The 21,643-nt window shown below is 39.2% G+C and overlaps 1 protein-coding gene across 1 annotated transcript in view; it reads right to left on the bottom strand.

The window, feature by feature from the left end:
* LOC121377225 (DNA mismatch repair protein Msh6-like) overlaps window positions 1–21,643 on the bottom strand; it is a 52,174-nt gene that overhangs the window by 24,291 nt on the left and 6,240 nt on the right. Inside the window, exons 5-16 of the mRNA XM_041505134.1 lie at window positions 15,217–15,328; window positions 13,910–14,031; window positions 13,309–13,476; window positions 12,672–12,757; window positions 11,014–11,101; window positions 9,601–9,660; window positions 8,931–9,005; window positions 7,901–8,036; window positions 5,168–5,307; window positions 3,769–3,837; window positions 2,269–2,340; window positions 806–1,013 (exon numbers count right to left, since the gene is read on the bottom strand). Coding sequence (XP_041361068.1) covers window positions 806–1,013; window positions 2,269–2,340; window positions 3,769–3,837; window positions 5,168–5,307; window positions 7,901–8,036; window positions 8,931–9,005; window positions 9,601–9,660; window positions 11,014–11,101; window positions 12,672–12,757; window positions 13,309–13,476; window positions 13,910–14,031; window positions 15,217–15,328 — 1,336 coding nt within the window. The remainder of the gene's footprint in view (window positions 1–805; window positions 1,014–2,268; window positions 2,341–3,768; window positions 3,838–5,167; window positions 5,308–7,900; window positions 8,037–8,930; window positions 9,006–9,600; window positions 9,661–11,013; window positions 11,102–12,671; window positions 12,758–13,308; window positions 13,477–13,909; window positions 14,032–15,216; window positions 15,329–21,643) is intronic.

Here is a 21,643-nt window from a genome sequence, read left to right as displayed (position 1 = left end):
GATTGACCAACAGGCGATGCATATATTAAGGTATCTATCTACATTTGACAATTACAAATTTTACATGGCAGACAAAATAATACAATTGATTTAAAACAACAAGTAGACAGACAAACAAGAAGTGAAGATTATAGGTGGGGATGTGTGTATGTGTTTGTGTGTCTGTCTGTCTATGTGTGCATCTGTGTGTGTGTCTGTATGTGTGTGTGTGTGGCTGTGTGCGTGTATGCATGCACGTGTTTGTGTGACTGTGCATGTGTGTGTTTGTGTGTGTGTCTGTGTGCGCGTGCGTGCATGCATGAGCATGTGTGTTTGTGTGAGTTTTTGACAAAGAGATGTTTTTCCAGTATGTTCCGACATTTTGAAAACAGATGTGGAAATTCTTGCATTTTCTAACCCAGCATAGTCAAAGGAATGTACTCTTGCATACTCTTTTTGTGTTCAAACTTTGCTAAAGAAAAGTCAGTTTTGAAAAAAAAAGCTAAATTCTTTTCATGTGCAGTGAAACTCCTCTAAACCAGACACCCTCTGGACCAAGTAAAAAGTCTGGTATTAAGAGGTATCCAGTTTAGAGAGGTTCTCTTCTGTACAGATATTCAGAAAAGGGACGCTAAAAACGTCCGGTTTTGAGGGAATTCCGATTTACGGAGGGTCCGATTTTGAGAGGTTTTACTGTATATAGTCCCTTTCCAACTATATTTTCCTGAAGATGAAAAAAGTGTTTTTGTGTTTTATTTTTGAGTCAAAATGAGTTAGTATTTTGCAGGTAGTTTAAAAAGATTATTACAAAGATTACAATACTGACTATCAGATATCATATTCTTGATGACTTCAGGCCACTCAAAACTTTTGCCCTCATCCTGGAAATATTTCTCCTCGGCAAGATTTTTCAGGGTCTTGCTGCTATCCCAGAATTCCGTGCTCGGTGCCAGCCCATCTTTAATGGCCGACAGCAGGTGCGTGTTGATGACTTGTAACGTCTTCAGCGAGACCTTGCCTCTCTCGTAAAGAACCTGGACACAACAAACATAAACTGACTTTATTATCCATATGGTTCAACATAACTGAGTTAATAATAATCATACGAAGCACACGTGTAATAACAAGTGTAATGACGTTGCTTCTCCAGTCCTAGCTCAGACTGAGCATTTAAAATATGACGCCATTTCGTCGTCTCCTTCTAGTTGTGGCTGAAACATTTTGAGTTGGGATTTGTTATTAAGCTCTATCTCCCTCTTTAGGTGACATATCTGATTATTATTTAGTAAAATTGTATTAACTTGACGTAAAGTAGGGCTAGTTATTTTTTAATCATGGCTAGTAAATATTTTTAATCACCGATCCCATGGCTAGTGGATTAAAAAAAAATTCTAGAATCTCTGGATACACCATGAGCAAACGACTGTGATATAAAGAATGTCCGAAGCCTTCTTCAGTGTTTGTGTTTTATATGCTAAACATAAGTGTATGAGACAGGGGGGCAGGGGAGGTAACTGCCCTTTGGAAATGGAAATGTTTTATTTAACGACGCACTCAACACATCAACTGCCCCTCTGATGCTGGAGAAAGTTCTCCAATTCGGGCAGAATTAGCTAGCTTGAAATGTTTTCACCACGTATTTCCATCATTCTACCCACAATATTAGTTGTAATCCATGTTAAAATGCACAGTGATTCGTATGCAACCTTATATAGCTGTTTGGTAGTAATGCTCCTATACTGCTTCTAGATTATAGTATTCCCACTCACATGGCTAGTGATATTCAAAGTGGGGCTAATAAATAACTACTATTGCCATCCCCGATGGCTAGTGAAAAACAGTTGTCAAATATTGCAGTTAAGTCTTATTTTGTAAATATGAATATCCTTCCCCTACCCCGAACCCCAAATGTTAGTGTTTTGAAACTCTATCTCCCTATTTAGATGACATTTCTCATTATAAGTATTATTTAGTAGAATTGTATTAACTTAATGTAAAGTAGAGCTAGTGAATTTTTAATTGTGGCTGGTAAATTAAAAAAATTACTGATCCCATAGCTACTGGATTTTATAAAATGTCTAGAAGCCCTGCACTATAAATCAATGTTGTTATCCAGATTTGGGCATTTTCATTTAATTCAGGCAAAATTCAGCCTACCCACTACAAAAATGGAAGCCTGTATGACTATGATACTAAACAAACCCTGCTACAGACACATCACTAACCAACGTATCCAACTAACCAACAAATGCCCCCATACTAAGAAAAAAAAACCCAAAACCCACAAACCTGAGCTGGTGGGTGGTGAGCTATCAATGTCCGTAATCTGGAGCAATGGCGATCATCAGTAAATTGTCCAACCTAAATAAAAAACAAAACCAAGGTAAGTAGCAATGAATGAAATGAACAAATCACAAATAATAAAAAATGCTCAGATAAAATTGATTAAATTAAAATTACAAACCTTTTGCTATTGTACAATTTACTCGTTTCTGATTCTAAAACAATTTCATATTTTTCCAATCATATGCTAAAGTGCAGAAAATTACATCATTACAGAAAACAGATCATGGAAGGTATAAAATTACTGAATGTTTGACATCCAATAGCTAATGATTAATAAATCAATATGCTCTAGTGGTGTTGTTAAACAAAACAAACCTTTTCTTCATCAATGGATAACAGTAATTAAATGTATAAAATCATGACTATTTGTATTACATTGATAAATTCACAAAAAAATTACAACTGTTACCATTACAAACAAGACAACACATATATACTGATGGAAAGAAATAAGGGAACACATCAAATTGTAGACCAAATTTAATTCACTACTAGGGTAGTAATGTCTGTATTTCATACCAAGTTGTAATGTGGGATTGAATGTCTGTAGTGTTGAATGTGCTGCCTATATGTTCCCAGTCAACTTCTGATAGTATCAATTGATTTTTAATGCAGTCATTATTTCTTGTTGCTGTCTGTGTGATCCTTTATTTCTTTCCATCAGTATAGTTGAAATACACATTTTGTAAATTTGACATATAGTCTTAAGAGAGGAAACCCACTACATTTTTTTTTATTAATAGCTAGGGATCGGTTATATGCACTTTACCACAGACAGGACAGCACATACCACAGCATTTCATACACCAGTCGTGGTACACTGGCTGGAACGATAACTAGCCCAATGGCCTATTCCTAGACCAACCATGCATCAGGCGACCATGTTACCACTGGGCTATGTTCTACTCTTGCAATGGAAGAATTCACAAATGACAAACAATTCTTATAAGAGTAAGGTCTCACTACACATCATTTCTGGGTGAGAGTTCATTTATCACGGTCCACTATAGTTCTTAATTGTGACACATGTTGTAGGTCACATATTCACTTCCAAAGTTCCAGGAAATGGTGAAGAATTAAAACAATATGTATGTTTAATGGCAAGTCTTCTAGCTCTATTTTGACCATGTTATTTTGTAATATTGTGCATCGACCTTTTGGGACATGAGTGTATAGCGTAAGAGACAGCCGGAGTGAATCGGTTAATGAACCACCTGTTCGGACTGGTATTACAGCCAGATGCGGTCATATAGCAAAAAACTGAGACGGAAATGTTCTCAATTTTGGAGTAAAAATAAATGCTTATATAATGTATGTTCGCAATGGTGTATGTTGTTAGTGCCAACGAGAACCCATTCTATTGGCAATCTTCATTTGAAGTTGGGCAATTTAACATGGGTTTCAATGGCAGATGACATCTGTGTAGTGAGACCTAAAACTTACATGAAACTGGCCGATGGACGTGTCAACAAAACAAACACCGTACACGCTCGAGTCATCTTGTCTGTTCTCCTGCAGGAAATAATACAAACAAAATAATACAGAGATTAATATTGTGATGTGTTTTTGTCATGAATGCACACCTTAGAGCATGTTCACGATGTTTAAATTGGTTTACTAGTATATTAACTTGTTTCTTTTAAATTAAAATATAAAAATCAGTCTCAGTCTGCTTGCTTCCGCCGTGCCTGTGTTTTGTTTGTTTTCCTTCATAGTTTACTAGTATATAGAAAATCAGACACCACCTAAACACGCTTGGACCTGGAAAATAGCGTATGCGTATAAATCACGTTAAGAAAGGTATTGACTTAATGTGCCCCGTTCACTATATAAACCATGATATTAACTAGATTCCAGAGACAGAATCATTTTGTTTTGTTTGTTTTCCTTCATGGTTTTCTAGTATATAGAAAATCAGACACCACCTAAGTACACTCTAACCTGGAAAATAATGTGTGCGTATAAATTTCGTGAATTGAGATTGGGCACGAATGACAGAAAATTAATACACACGCATCCTTTCCCCGGTTTACAGTAAGAAGAAAATTTTGATCATTTCCTCTTTTTATAAATACTTAGCCTGACCTCTCACTAATGGCAATCTCCCTGTTTATATAGACTGGTCCAAACATACAACCATGAGCCCCATATTTTCGAAGCTAGCCCTGCCACTTGCCAAATTCGCCACTTGCGAATTTTGACAAGAATTGGCAAATTTTATTTTAATTTGGCGAAAAAATAATGTGTTATAAATTATATTTTGTTGGAAAATAGCTCTAGGTTTTGCATTTTTTAAAGATAATTTTGGGAAATTTTCTGATCACCCAGAGCTATTCCTGCTATCTTAGCACTACGAAATCATAAAACTATCATAAGCTATGACATCACTATGGAGTGATGAAGTGACGTCATACCCTACGATGGTTTTATGATTTCGTATAATTAAGATGGTTTTCTCGCCCGATTTCTAACCAATGGCATTCCTGATATCGAGATAGCTCAACTGACAACAAGCACGGAGCATAGCCCTGTCAAGTAGTCCCATGGATACAAAAAGGGAAATATTACAGCCTCACCACTGATCTCATCATCATGTACTGCAGGTTCCGTGTACCCCAGGCTCGGGCGATACCAAGACAGCTCAACTGACAAGTGTGGAGCACAGCCATGTCAAATCGTGTTATCATGACAGAAATGGACATACTGCGACTTCACAATTCATCTTAATATCATCATCTATAATATTAATTTTATGATGTCTTAACAAAAAGTGTCTCGGTCTCTGTGTTACATTTTTGTAGAGTCTGTAAAAAAATAAATATTTTGTTTGATATTTACGAACCTTCTCGGCTATCGCTAACAGATAGTTGGTCTCATTGGTGCTGCAGTCACCATCGGCATGGCGATACGTCTTCGTACCCTTTGACGTAACCCGACAAACCTCCCTCCTTACCACTTTGTCAAACTTGGTAGGTCGAGACACTGAGACGAAAGTAGACAAAAATTATATAATGCAGGGCTTTTTGGAATTTTATAAAATCCACTAGCCATGGGATCTGTGATTTGAAAAATTTACTAGCCACAATTTAAAATTCACTAGCCCAACTTTACTTCAAGTTAATACAATCTTACTAAATAATAGCAATAATTGGATATGTCACCTAAAGGGGGAGATAGAGCTTAAAAACACTAACATTGGGGGGGTTGGGGTGGGGGCAGGATATGTATATTTACAAAACAGACTTAACTGTAACATTTGACCTCTTTTTTTTTACTAGCCATCGGGCATTGCAATAGTAGATATTTACTAGCCCAACATTGAATATCACTAGCCATGGGAGTGGGGCTACCATAATCTAGAAGCCCTGTCTGGCATGGCAATAGTAGTTATTTACTAGCCCAACATTGAATATCACTAGCCATGGGAGTGGGGCTACCATAATCTAGAAGCCCTGTATAATGTAAAAGAAACTAAACTAAGAAAAGCTGAATGTATGAATTAATCATTAAATTTCAATTATATTCATTACAATTTAACCTCATCCCATTGGTCCCACTATGGTAATGCTAGTTTGTTCATTTCTTGATGAATATAAAAATTATGTCGTAAGGGAACATCATATCTGACAACATCACTTAATATTAGTACTTATAGGATATTAAACGAGCTTCCATTTCGTATCATGTTTATGCCCCAAGTGAAATAATTTTCAGTTGTCACGAGCTTTAGCAAGTTACAATGAAAATTATTTCACAAGGGACATAAACATGATGTGAAATGGTAGCGAGTTTATTATCCTATTTATTACACTTAATCAATGTTAATTTATATCACTCAACTCATTTGGTTGACGTTCCCTGTAAGGTTGTAGCGCGCCAATCGATGACGTCATGAAGTGCTATGTCCCACTTGGCATTCTAGTAGGATGTATCACTTTGATATGTACCAAGATATTTTTAACCATAGGGGTAATAATTTGTCCTATTGAGCATCATTTTTTACAAATTATATTTGCAGCCATATTTTCATTTCAGTGCCATGCTAAAAAATTCAATAAAACAATTTACACATGAACTTTCACAGATGTGACTATACACCAAGTTCCGCTGACGTAGAATTTATAGTTTGTGAGAAATGGAGCTAAACTCAACACTACAGGGCTCAAACTTAACGAAGGCACCTACGGCAATTGCCGTCGTTAACATATATGGTCTAGGATCGATCCCCGTCGGTGGACCCATTGGGCTATTTCTCGTTCCAGCCAGTGCTCCATAACTGGTGTAACAAAGGCTGTGGTATGTATTATCCTGTCTGTGGGATGGTGCATATAAAAGATCCCTTGCTGTTAATCAAAAAGAGTAGCCCATGAAGTGGCGACAGCGGGTTTCCTCTCTCAGTATCTGTGTGGTTCTTAACCATATGTCCGTAAATAAAATGTGTTGAGTGCATTGTTAAATAAAACATTTCTTCCTTTCACTTCATAAATGTGGACGTAGCCCAGTGGTAAAGCGCTCGCTTGATGCGCAGTCGGTTTGGGATCGATCCCTGTCGGTGGGCCCATTGGGTTATTTCTCATTCCAGAAAGTCTAAGATCAATCCCCGACCCATAGGGATATTTCTCATTCTAGCCAGTGCACCACGACTGGTATATCAAAGGCTGTGGTATGTACTGTCCTGTCTGTGGGATGGTGCATATAAAAGATCCCTTGCTACTAATGGGAAAAAACTAGCGGGTTTCCTCTCTATGACTGTGTCAAATTGACCATATGTTTGACATCCAATAGCCGATGATTAATAAATCAATGTGCTCTAGTGGTGTCGTTAAACGAAACAAACAAATGTTTTCATAAATGTGACAAAAAAAAAAAAAAAAGAATCGGTGAGGTACAGGACATGCCCATCAGGAGTTTGATGGAAAACCGTATCTATATTAATCAACATGTTACGGATATGATTCAATTCTAATTATGTGAAGTTATTGCAATGGGATGGACGAACAGTTTGTTTTGGACCAACCACCATTCCAAGTTGTTCCTACATGTGTATGCAAGATATGGTCCAGACAAGGATTTACTGTTATGTGCAGTAGACAGGGAAACAGGTCCACATGACCTAGTAATAGAACGCAACCCAATGCCATCCCAAGTTGTTCCTACGAGAAATTGTTAACAGACCGACGGACAGACGACCGGCCATACAATGCCATATCAAAATACGACCCATAGATAAAAAATAATATCCTATTGAAATAAAAAATGTGTTTTCCAGAACCATGTTTTTCATACATGAACCGGCCTCGGTGGTGTAATGAATAACCCATCGGCTTTAATGCTGGTAGTTACTGGATTCACAGCCTGGCCCTGGCTCACACCCAGAGCATGTTTCAACGACTCAGTGGGTAGGTGTTATACCACTACACCAACTTCTCTCTCACTAACTCCTGGCAATGAACTACTAACCCACTGTCCTTGACAGACAGCTCACATAGCTGAGGTGTGTGCCCAGGACAGCATGCTTGCACCTCAATTGGATATAAGCACAAAAATAAGAATAAATCAATGAATCACGACTTACGTTGTTTACATCTTTTCTCCATCATGTCGGGAGTCTCTGTCTGTTCTATCCGCGCGACCTTGTAGCCTCTCTCGATGAGAACGTTGGCGTAACGGTCGTATGCGATCTCTGGAAACCCGCAGTGAGCATGATCACCCTGGAACAAAGCAAACGAAAACCAATAGCTATGAGAGGAATTAATTAATGTTTCGGTGTCAGACACATAAATATATTAATGAATGACAAAATAAAAGGATACTAAATGATATTCAACCAGTTATTATCAAATTTATTAGTGATTTCCCTAGAAATTTGGCAAGGCATGGTAGACCAAACACTTTTGGGGTAATTTTCACCATTTTCGGGGAACTTGTTTTTCATAAAAAATACACACAAAATTAATTGAAATAAACATTAATGTAATTTATGTGCTTGCTTTAATAAATGAATGGCAAAAGATATAAAAGGTATATATTATTAATTAATAATACCTTTTTGGGTGTTTTATAAGGGCAATTTTAGAATTAATTAGTGAAAAAGGCTTGTTTAATTTCAGGGCAGCATGGTGCTGATTAAGGCAAGATGGTGCTAGACTATTGAGGCATGGTGCTGCACCATGCTAAAACAAGCTAGGGAAAACACTATTTATGTTCCGAGTGAAATAATCTTTAGTCTTTACGTAAATATATCAATAAATGACAATTAAGAGGATTTCAGATGAATCTTATGTTATCAAATATCATACTCATATACAAAATACTTTTTTCAAAGAAAATTGTGAATGTTAACCTTGTACTGTGATTTTTAAATAATACGTAACCTGCATATTGTAAGTAACCATAAAACAGGGGTGGGAATTGGAGAACTGTAAAAAAAAAGAGGAAATCTAGAGGGGTCCCGGAAATTCTTGAAATCCTAGGTTAAAATCTGTGCCATCTGACACATTTTGGAGGAAAGGATGATTAAAATGAGAGGAAATGCAATGTTCCATGAGAGGAAAGCAGCTGATCCGTGGAGAATTCCCACCCCTGGTAAAATGATTTAACCGTACCTTCATGAAGATGAGGCCGAGTTCATTCACACAGATGACGGCATCCATATGAAACAACTCGTAGAATTTACCCATCTGAAATACAAATACAGACCAGTTAGTAATAGCGATGTGAGACACATTTAAAAACAAAATCTAAAATTGTCATAAAGCAGGGCTCGAACTTAACGACAGCACCGACGGCAATTGCTGTCGTTGAGATATAAATATATCACCAACGGCACAAAAGTCCTGTTGATAAAGCTCCTCAACAGTGACAAAATGTACACACCTAGTGTATATTATCTGTCAGTATTCAACATTCATGCATTTAAAATATGTCTTCGTAGAGCAAAAAACAATTTATTTGCTGCAAAATTAATGCATTTTAAAAACAAATTGCCATAGGCAGGCTCAAAATTGTCATCGGTGGGACATTTCATTGCCGTGGGAGACAAATTCTTAAGGTCGAGCCCTGTAAAGTAATTTAAAATTAAAGTAACAATAAACATACTGCACCAAAGACCACAAAATGTAAAAGGGAAGAAAGTCTATATTGTACATGGGAAAAAAAACACCCCTTGTAATGGCTCAATCAAGCAAGCAATGCCCAATCACCATAAAATATTTGTGACATAACTAGTTAACTCAAGTTTAAAAAAAAAATCAGCCATTGTATTGAGGAGTTTACCTTGAAAAACAAAATGACATCGAAATGCTTCGCTTTAAGTTCCCACCACTGTTTCATACCCTGAAAACAAAAACAAGACAAACATGTTTACAGATCAAAGACTCGTTAACCTTTAGAAGGAAGGAAGGAAATGTTTTATTTAACGACGCACTCAACACATTTTATTTACAGTTATATGGTGTTGGACATATAGTTATGGACCACACAGATCTGCCGCCACTTCATGGACTATTCTTTTTGATTAGCAGCATGGGATCTTTTATATGCACCATCCCACAGACAGGGTAGTAGTGGCCTTTGATGTACCAGTCATGGTGCACTGGCTGGAGCGAGAAATAGCCCAATGGGCCCAATGGCAGGGATTGATCCCAGACTGACTGTGCATCAAGTGAACGCACTCAACACATTTTATTGACGGTTATATGGAGTCAGACATATGGTTAAGGATCACACAGATATTGAGAGAGGAATCCCGCTTTCGCCACTTCATGGGCTACTCTTTTTGATTAGCAGCAAGGGATCTTTTATATGCGCCATCCCATAGACAGGGTAATACATACCAGGACCTTTGGATATGCCAGTCATGGTGCACTGGCTGGAATGAGAAAGTGTTTTATCAAGTCAATTTTAGAATTAACTATAGAACAAGGCTTGTTTAATCTCAGGGCAGCCTGGCAGATTAAGGCAATATGGTGTTAGACAAATGAGGGATGGTGCCGCACTATGCTGAAACAAGCTGGTGAAAACACTATTTTATTACCTATATGGGCAGTGAGATGCGGGTGAATATATTTTCAATCTTTCCCTATCTTTCCCTGTTGACGCCATGACGTTAGTTTAGTGACGTCATGGGTTTCCTGGACTGTCGTCTCTCGTTGATGAGATTTTACAAAACATTTAGCTCCACCAGTGTTCAGTTTTTGTTGAAATCGTTTAAGCAATTTGTTCTTGTTAACAATTAAACATGCTCTAAACTAATTTCTTTGTAGTTCATTCACTTCCCACTAGAAACATCAGTTCATTACAAATGTGACCTCTCTTGCTTACATTTGATTTGTGTATCTAAAGATAGCTTTTAACATCATTGCTTTTCTTTCGTGACGTCATCAGTTTCCTCAGACTTTCATGTCTTGTATATGCTTATTATATAGTTTGTGTCATGTAAGAAGTTTAAAGTTTAAGTTTCTAAACTATTTACACTATGGGTAATAAATACAACAACCCACTCGATACTCAGAATTATGGATTATCTGTCCCTCATGAAATTAATGTTGTCAGTCACTTGCTAAAGCTCATGACTGACAACATTAATTTCATGCGGGACAGATAATCCGTAATTCCTCGTAACTCGTAAGTTATTGTCTATATACTATATAGCAAGATGTTATGTGACAAATGGTAAAACCAGCTCACTGGCGTCTGCTTCAGCAGGAAGCCGTCTGGAATGTAAAGAGTCTTTGGGTCATAATCCTCATCACTCTTCCTGTGACCGTCGATATCCCTGAAATAATACACAAACATCTGTGACCTTCGATATCAATGAAATAACACACCAACATCTGTGACCTTCGATATCCCTGAAATAACACAAACATCTGTGACCTTCAATATCAATGAAATAACACACAAACATCTGTGACCTTCGATATCAATGAAATAACACACAAATATCTGTGACCTTCGATATCAATGAAATAACACACAAACATCTCTGACCTTCGATATCAATGAAACAACGCACCAACGTCTGTGACCTTCGATATCTCTGTAATAACACAAAAACATCTGTGACCTTCGATATCAATGAAATAATGCACAAACGTCTGTGACCTTCGATATCAGTGAAATAACACACAAACGTCTGTGACCTTCGACATCAATGAAATAATGCACAAACGTCTGGGACATTCGGTATCTCTGTAACAACACACAAACATCTGTGACCTTCGATATCAATAAAATAACACACAAACATCTGTGACCTTCGATATCAATGAAATAACACACAAACATCTGTGACCTTCGATATCAATGAAATAACACACAAACATCTGTGACCTTCGATATCACTGAAATAACACACAAACATCTGTGACTTTCGATATCAATGAAATAACACACAAACATCTGTGACCTTCGATATCACTGAAATAACACACAAACATCTGTGACTTTCGATATCAGTGAAATAACACACAAACGTGTAAACTGTACGAATAACCGATTACAGTTAACATTTTCCACAGCAACTGATTATGGCAGAGATTTATTCTGGCGTTCTGTGGGTCTGAACATAGCACGGTTCATAGCCAAAAAGACCAAACAAATTCAAAGACTTTTACCTTCCATTTTCAAAGACTTACAAAGTGGTCAAAGACAATAGAATGCAATAAAAATACCAAATCAGTTTGTTTACGTTGCTGTTCATGGTCAAAACATTTAAGGTTTTTTTTACATGCATCATGACAGATTAAACCTTGTAACTGGAAAATATCAAACACATGCAGCTGTAAAAGATATCATCATTGCTTTGGCTATGATTTGTGAGAATTTAAAGACTTTTATTACAATTCAAAGACTTTCAAAGACCTAAAAATATTTTTTTCAAATTCAAAGACTTTCAATGAATTTAAAGACTACTACGAACCCTGAACAAAAGAAAGTTACACTAAAATTCCTAATCTCTGTACTACAAATTCCCAACAGATTATATATATATATACATATACGCGATAAGCTTGTCCGAGGAGATATCGCAGATTGCAGAGAAACTGGCATAGTGTTTATGGTGGTTTGGAATAAAATGTTTTTACGATTGGGTGTGTATAGTGGCATTTATCGTTTAACTCTTCATATATATATATATATATATATATATATATATATTGTTATTAAGATGCAATACAATGGTTGAAATTAGAATCCTGTGTTTTCTGGTTAGAGTAAATAGATTTGTGGTTTTACTGTCATAAATTTGAAATTTTAGTTGCTCTAAATTTGTTACAGTAAAACTCCTGCTTTACATTAGCAAACATTGCAATACCACATGTAGTAAGTTAAAAGCAAGTTACTTGATTCTGTTAGTTTGAATGAATTCCAGCTTCAGATGGGGAAAATCTCGACTTCCAGATTCTTGTGATGATTCGCTCACACTCGGCTAAACCACGCAAAAAAATACAAAACCAGAATTATGAGTTGTGAATTTACACGCAAAGGGTTTGTTCACAAATGTTACCATTTTTACAGCTTACAAAAGAATCCTTTTTTATTATAATTTACACCCCTCACTTCCTAAAAGTGGATATAAAAATTATTAATTTAGATATGAAACTTTGTTATCGATACAATTAGTTTCTAAAGCATACTTTGGCAGTAACCACAATAAAACAAGCTCAGCCAATGACGTCATTTCACCAGACACAAAAAGGTTAACAACTTAAATATTTAATAAAATATATATATATATATATATTATTTCCTTTCTCGGTTCAAGACAATTTGTTTAAATTAAAAAACATTTAATAAAATATCAGGACTCAAACATAATAAGCAATTTTCTTCCGATGATTTTATATTTATTGCTTAAGTTTGGGCCCTGAAATATGCAAAATCTTCCCCTTCCAAATCATTCGTAAAAAACCCACATCAATGGATGGCATTCAAAGAAAAACACCATACAAATACTTGAAATAATTAAGCACAAGTTACCGACTCGTTTGCCGAGAACAAGGAGAGTTTTGACTTTGTCTTGTCACTGACGGCGAGTGTGAACGGATTTTTCGTTCCGCTGGACGTCACGGAATTATTCAGTGGACTCTGGACATCGTTTTCCTTTGATGAAGATATTTTGCTGGTCGGTCGTTTCCGCTTTAATGTCTAAAAAAGAAAACAGATTTAGTATAATATAAAAATATTCATAGAACTCCTTCCCATCCGTGGTGGGGAGAAATCCCTTTTTTCCTGGTCTGGGGCCAATTCTCGATATCTGAGACTGAAATTATTTTTTAAAAACAACTGTTTGCCGGTCCAACTTTTGTCATTCTTGTTTGTCCGAAGCACCTGTCCGTTTCAATTATTGGAACAAATTCAAATGTGGCCTCCCCTCCCCAACCCCACCGTTATGCCCGAATTTTTTAAAAACATGAATGAAGATGAATTAAACATTGATGGGTGAGTCAGGCTCCTGTGGTTCGGCCGTATCTGATTCTCCATCTTCTTTCACATGGAAAAATAATGCAGGAATGAATACCACCTCTCCATTATTACAGAAATTATACAAAAATCATCAACGATCAAAGCCGAATCAAACCTTGACAGGAGAATCGGGTTCGAGCGATTCGTTTGTATCCGATTCTTCATCTTCCTCTACGCCACTACTGCCATCGCTGTCGTCATCATCACCGTCTGACTTCCCGGGTTTGAATTCGTCACCTGTTGAACGAATGAATGAAAGAATGTTTAACGACACCCCGGCACGAAAAATACATCGGCTATTGGGTGTCATACCCTGTTGAATCGACACACAGATATACAAATAACAGGAAGGTGATGTCCTTTTAAAAATGAGCTGAAATGATCTTAAACAAACCTAGAAAATTAGAACATAGAAGTTGTATAAAGGTGGGAGGGCTGGACGTAACCCAGTGGTAAAACACTCACCTGATGTGCGGTCGTTTTGTGATCGAACCCAGTCAGTGGACCCACTGGGCTATTTATTGTTCCAGCCAGTGCACCAAAAACTGGTGTATCAAGGGCCATGGTATGTGCTATCCTGTCTGTGGGATGGTGCATATAAAATATCCCTTGCTACTAATGGAAAAATGTAGCATGTTTCCTCTCTAAGACTATATGTCAATATTATCACATGTCCGAAATCCAATAGCCAATGATTAATAAATCAATGTGCTCTAGTGGTGTTGTTAAACTAAACAAACTTCTTTATACAAACATAATTTTCAGCATTTTAGCAGTGTTCGAAATAAGTACTTGTCCATTTGTCCTGATAAATGAAAATCGGAGAAGCAAGATACACCTTAGTTGTTATCTGATGGACAAGTAAAAACATTTTTAAATTGCAACATATTTCATTTAAGTGATTGTAAGTGATTTTGGACAAGCAAAAATATTGATGAACATGTAGATCTTTTGATATACTTTTCCGGTGGACTAGTGAACAAGTCTGCTTCTTTCCATCACTGTTTAGATCACATCTGCTTTATTCTGCAATAATCATTTTAGGTCAATAAAAAAAAGGAGGATGAAATTTTTTTTATTTAACGATGCATTCACCACATTTCTAATAATGGATAAACATATAAAGGAAGGAAGTAAACGGTTTATTTAACAACACACTCAACACATTTTATTTACGGTTATATAGTGTCAGATTTTGTTTAACGACACCACTGGAGCACATCGATTAATTAATCATCGGCTACTGAATGTCAAACATTTGAAAATTCTGACTCATATGGACCTGGCAAGAAATTTTAAAAGTTTGTTTTGTTTAACGACACCACCGGAGCACATCGATTAATTAATCATCGGCTATCGGATGTCAAACATTTGGTAATTCTGTCTCGTATGGACCTGGCAAGAAACCAATCCAATCCTTACCGGATTCTTCGTCACTGCTTGCCGATATAATCCTCACTCGCTTTGCTTGATTCTTCGATGCTCTGCGTGGCTGTCGTTTTGTTCCTTTCTTCGGAGATGCCTTCGAATTTTTCTGTGCAGTGTTAAAAAATATATATAAAACAAATATTTGTCATCAAAACAAAAAAAATATATATACTATATATAACAAGAATTCTGAGAGTACCGCTAAAGTAATACATGTCCTCTATCAGGTCCAACAAATTCTTGTATCTCATAAGTTCAAGGGTCATAACTCTGTGAAACATTGGTAAACTGCCTTTAAAGTCAAACTTGATCTGTAACAGTACATGATAAAGCTATACACAAAATTTCAGCTCAATATGTTGAGGTATTACGCAAAAAAAAGTATGGATTTCCCCCCCCCCCATTTCAACTTATTTTCATGCTTATATCCAATTAAGGTTCAAGCACACTGTCCTGGGCACACACCGACTATCTGGGCTGCCTGTCTAGGACAGTGTGTAACTTGTTAGTGAGAGAAAAGAGGGTGTAGTGGTCATTAAAACTCGCTCTGGGTGGGAGCCGGTACTGGGTTACGAACCCAGTAACCTACCAGCCATATGTCCGTGGCATAACCCCGACATCACTAAGGCCGGTGAAAATTTATTTTATTTAGCTCCTGAGTTCAAGGGCCATAACTCTGTAAAAAAAAAGGGTAAATCACCTCAATAGTCTTAACTTTATCTGAAATAGTACACTGTAAAGCTATGTTAAAAATATCATCTCAGTATCTTCAAACTTTGCACAAAAAAAAAAGTCTTGAAAACTACTTGTGTGACAGACGGATGGAGATGAAACCTATAGTCCTCTACAGTTGGGACCGGTAGGGGACTTAAAATTCTTACATTAATCTATTCTACTTCAGCTTTTACACCAGGACTGCTAAATGCCAATTTATATCAACAGAAACCTGGACACAGTTGCAGCTTGAACCAGTCTAGACTGAAACACATTGTTTCTATTATATCTTGGGATGTGAATCGGTAGATGTTACTACAATAACTTGCCTTTGGTGCTGGTGACACTTTGTAAAATGTACTATGTAAAATGTTGTTACAACCTGAAGATGGTGAATAAAATATTTAAATTTAAAAAAAAGGTTTAAACCCCCCCCCCCCCCCCAGTCTACACCCAACAGAAAGCGAAACCTACTGTTGTGATTTATGTTTGTTGTACAGACAGCAGTATATAAAAGCTACTGTTGCGATTTATGTTTGTGGTACAGATAGCAGTATATAAAACCTACTGTTGTGATTTATGTTTGTTGTCCAGATAGCAGTATATAAAACCTACTGTTGTGATTTATGTTTGTTGTCCAGATAGCAGTATATAAAACCTACTGTTGTGATTTATGTTTGTTGTACAGAAAGCAGTATATAAAACCTACTGTTGTGATTTATGTTTGTTGTACAGACAGCAGTATATAAAACCTACTGTTGTGATTTATGTTTGTTGTACAGATAGCAGTATATAAAACCTACTGTTGTGATTTATGTTTGTTGTCCAGATAGCAGTATATAAAACCTACTGTTGTGATTTATGTTTGTTGTCCAGATAGCAGTATATAAAACCTACTGTTGTGATTTTTGTTTGTTGTACAGAAAGCAGTATATAAAACCTACTGTTGTGATTTGTTTGTTGTACAGACAGCAGTATATAAAACCTACTGTTGTCATTTATGTTTGTTGTACAGACAGCAGTATATAAAACCTACTGCTGTCATTTATGTTTGTTGTACAGACAGCAGTATATAAAACCTACTGCTGTCATTTATGTTTGTTGTACAGACAGCAGTATATAAAACCTACTGCTGTGATTTATGTTTGTTGTACAGACAGCAGTATATAAAACCTACTGCTGTCATTTATGTTTGTTGTACAGATAGCAGTATATAAAACCTACTGTTGTCATTTATGTTTGTTGTACAGACAGCAGTATATAAAACCTACTGTTGTCATTTATGTTTGTTGTACAGACAGCAGTATATAAAACCTACTGTTGTCATTTATGTTTGTTGTACAGACAGCAGTATATAAAACCTACTGCTGTCATTTATGTTTGTTGTACAGATAGCTGTCATTTATGTTTGTTGTACAGACAGCAGTATATAAAACCTACTGCTGTGATTTATGTTTGTGTACAGGACAGCGTGCTTGAGCCCAGATAGCTAAGATGTGTGTACAGGACAGCGTGCTTGAGCCCAGATAGCTGAGATGTGTGTACAGGACAGCTTGCTTGAGCCCAGATAGCTAAGATGTGTGTGTACAGGACAGCGTGCTTGAGCCCAGATAGCTGATGTGTGTGTACATGATAGCATGCTTGAGCTCAGATAGCTGATGTGTGTGTACAGGACAACATGCTTGAGCTCAGATAGCCAAGGTGTGTGTGTACATGATAGCATGCTTGAGCTCAGATAGCTGATGTGTGTGTACAGGACAACATGCTTGAGCCCAGATAGCTGAGATGTGTGTACAGGACAGCGTGCTTGAGCTCAGATAGCTGATGTGTGTGTACAGGACAACATGCTTGAGCCCAGATAGCTGAGATGTGTGTACAGGACAGCGTGCTTGAGCTCAGATAGCTGAGATGTGTGTACAGGACAGCGTGCTTGAGCTCAGATAGCCGAGATGTGTGTACAGGACAGCGTGCTTGAGCTCAGATAGCTGAGATGTGTGTACAGGACAGCATGCTTGAGCCCAGATAGCTGAGATGTGTGTGTACACAACAGCGTGCTTGAGCCCAGATAGCTGAGATGTGTGTACAGGACAGCATGCTTGAGCCCAGATAGCTGAGATGTGTGTACAGGACAGCATGCTTGAGCCCAGATAGCTGAGATGTGTGTGTACACAACAGCGTGCTTGAGCCCAGATAGCTGAGATGTGTGTACAGGACAGCATGCTTGAGCCCAGATAGCTGAGATGTATGTACACAACAGCATGCTTGAGCCCAGATAGCCGAGATGTGTGTACAGACAGCATGCTATACCTAGCTGCATGTTTGTTGAGCCAGCAGATAGCCTAGATGTATGTACACAGACAGCATGCTTGAGCCCAGATAGCTGAGATGTGTGTACAGGACAGCGTGCTTGAGCCCAGATAGCCGAGATGTGTGTACAGGACAGCATGCTTGAGCCCAGATAGCCGAGATGTATGTACACAACAGCATGCTTGAGCCCAGATAGCTGAGATGTGTGTACAGGACAGCATGCTTGAGCCCAGATAGCTGAGATGTATGTACACAACAGCATGCTTGAGCCCAGATAGCTGAGATGTGTGTACAGGACAGCGTGCTTGAGCCCAGATAGCTGAGATGTGTGTACAGGACAGCGTGCTTGAGCCCAGATAGCTGAGATGTGTGTACAGGACAGCGTGCTTGAGCCCAGATAGCTGAGATGTGTGTACAGGACAGCGTGCTTGAGCCCAGATAGCTGAGATGTGTGTACAGGACAGCGTGCTTGAGCCCAGATAGCTGAGATGTGTGTACAGGACAGCATGCTTGAGCCCAGATAGCTGAGATGTGTGTACAGGACAGCATGCTTGAGCCCAGATAGCTGAGATGTGTGTACAGGACAGCGTGCTTGAGCCCAGATAGCTGAGATGTATGTACACAACAGCATGCTTGAGCCCAGATAGCTGAGATGTGTGTACAGGACAGCGTGCTTGAGCCCAGGTAGCTGAGATGTATGTACACAACAGCTTGCTTGAGCCCAGGTAGCTGAGATGTGTGTACAGGACAGCGTGCTTGAGCTCAGATAGCTGAGATGTGTGTGTACACAACAGCATGCTTGAGCCCAGATAGCTGAGATGTGTGTACAGGACAGCGTGCTTGAGCCCAGATAGCTGAGATGTGTGTACAGGACAGCGTGCTTGAGCTCAGATAGCCGAGATGTGTGTACAGGACAGCTTGCTTGAGCCCACATAGCTGAGATGTGTGTACAGGACAGCATAAAACCTACTGTTGAGCAGACAGCAGTATAGCTGAGATGTGTGTGTACACAACAGCATGCTTGAGCCCACATAGCTGAGATGTGTGTACACAACAGCATGCTTGAGCCCACATAGCTGAGATGTGTGTACACAACAGCATGCTTGAGCCCAGATAGCCGAGATGTGTGTACAGGACAGCGTGCTTGAGCCCACATAGCTGAGATGTGTGTACACAACAGCATGCTTGAGCCCAGATAGCCGAGATGTGTGTACACAACAGCGTGCTTGAGCCCAGATAGCCAAGATGTGTGTACAGGACAGCTTGCTTGAGCCCACATAGCTGAGATGTGTGTACACAACAGCATGCTTGAGCCCACATAGCTGAGATGTGTGTACACAACAGCATGCTTGAGCCCAGATAGCGGAGATGTGTGTACAGGACAGCGTGCTTGAGCCCAGATAGCTGATGTGTGTGTACAGGACAACATGCTTGAGCCCAAGTAGCCGAGATGTGTGTACACAACAGCGTGCTTGACCCAGATAGCTAAGATGTGTGTACACAACAGCGTGCTTGCTGTGATTTATGTTTGTTGTACAGACAGCGTAGCCTGGCTGGGATGTGTGTACAGGACAACATGCTTGAGCCCAGATAGCTGAGATGTGTGTGTACACAACAGCGTGCTTGAGCCCAGATAGCTGAGATGTGTGTACACAACAGCGTGCTTGAGCTCAGATAGCCGAGATGTGTGTACAGGACAGCGTGCTTGAGCCCAGATAGCTGAGATGTGTGTACAGGACAGCATGCTTGAGCTCAGATAGCCGAGGTGTGTGTACAGGACAGCGTGCTTGAGCTCAGATAGCCGAGATGTGTGTACAGGACAGCATGCTTGAGCTCAGATAGCCGAGATGTGTGTACAGGACAGCGTGCTTGAGCCCAGATAGCTGAGATGTGTGTACACAACAGCGTGCTTGAGCCCAGATAGCTGAGATGTGTGTACACAACAGCGTGCTTGAGCCCAGATAGCTGAGATGTATGTACAGGACAGCGTGCTTGACCCAGATAGCTAAGATGTGTGTACACAACAGCGTGCTTGAGCCCAGATAGCCGAGGTGTGTGTGTACAGGACAACATGCTTGAGCCCAGATAGCTGAGATGTGTGTGTACACAACAGCGTGCTTGAGCCCAGATAGCTGAGATGTGTGTACAGGACAGCGTGCTTGAGCTCAGATAGCTGAGATGTGTGTACAGGACAGCATGCTTGAGCCCAGATAGCTGAGATGTGTGTACAGGACAGCATGCTTGAGCCCAGATAGCTGAGATGTGTGTACAGGACAACATGCTTGAGCCCAGATAGCTGAGATGTGTGTGTACACAACAGCGTGCTTGAGCCCAGATAGCTGAGATGTGTGTACAGGACAGCATGCTTGAGCCCAGATAGCTGAGATGTGTGTACAGGACAGCATGCTTGAGCCCAGATAGCTGAGATGTGTGTACAGGACAGCGTGCTTGAGCTCAGATAGCTGAGATGTGTGTACAGGACAGCGTGCTTGAGCTCAGATAGCTGAGATGTGTGTACAGGACAACATGCTTGAGCCCAGATAGCTGAGATGTGTGTGTACACAACAGCGTGCTTGAGCCCAGATAGCTGAGATGTGTGTACAGGACAGCGTGCTTGAGCCCAGATAGCTGAGATGTGTGTACAGGACAGCATGCTTGAGCCCAGATAGCTGAGATGTGTGTACAGGACAGCATGCTTGTGCCCAGATAGCTGAGATGTGTGTGTACACAACAGCGTGCTTGAGCCCAGATAGCTGAGATGTGTGTACAGGACAGCATGCTTGTGCCCAGATAGCTGAGATGTGTGTGTACACAACAGCGTGCTTGAGCCCAGATAGCTGAGATGTATGTACACAACAGCATGCTTGAGCCCAGATAGCTGAGATGTGTGTACAGGACAACATGCTTGAGCCCACATAGCTGAGATGTATGTACACAACAGCTTGCTTGAGCCCAGATAGCTGAGATGTGTGTACAGGACAGCATGCTTGAGCCCAGATAGCTGAGATGTGTGTACAGGACAGCGTGCTTGAGCCCAGATAGCTGAGATGTGTGTACAGGACAGCGTGCTTGAGCTCAGATAGCTGAGATGTGTGTACAGGACAGCTTGCTTGAGCCCAGATAGCTGAGATGTGTGTACACAACAGCGTGCTTGAGCCCAGATAGCTGAGATGTGTGTACAGGACAGCGTGCTTGAGCCCAGATAGCTGAGATGTGTGTACAGGACAGCAGTATATAAAACCTACTGTTGTGATTTATGTTTGTTGTACAGAAAGCATTATATAAAACCTACTGCTGTCATTTATGTTTGTTGTACAGATAGCAGTACATTAACTCATTGGAACTGATTTACATTTGTTGTCCAGACAGCAGTATATAATCCAGGAGCATTTACGAAACT

The sequence above is a fragment of the Gigantopelta aegis genome, chromosome 7 (genome assembly GCF_016097555.1).
Source record: "Gigantopelta aegis isolate Gae_Host chromosome 7, Gae_host_genome, whole genome shotgun sequence".
NCBI lineage: Eukaryota > Metazoa > Mollusca > Gastropoda > Neomphalida > Peltospiridae > Gigantopelta > Gigantopelta aegis.
Note: the sequence above shows the minus strand (reverse complement) of the source record. Positions and strands in the feature narration are given on the sequence as shown.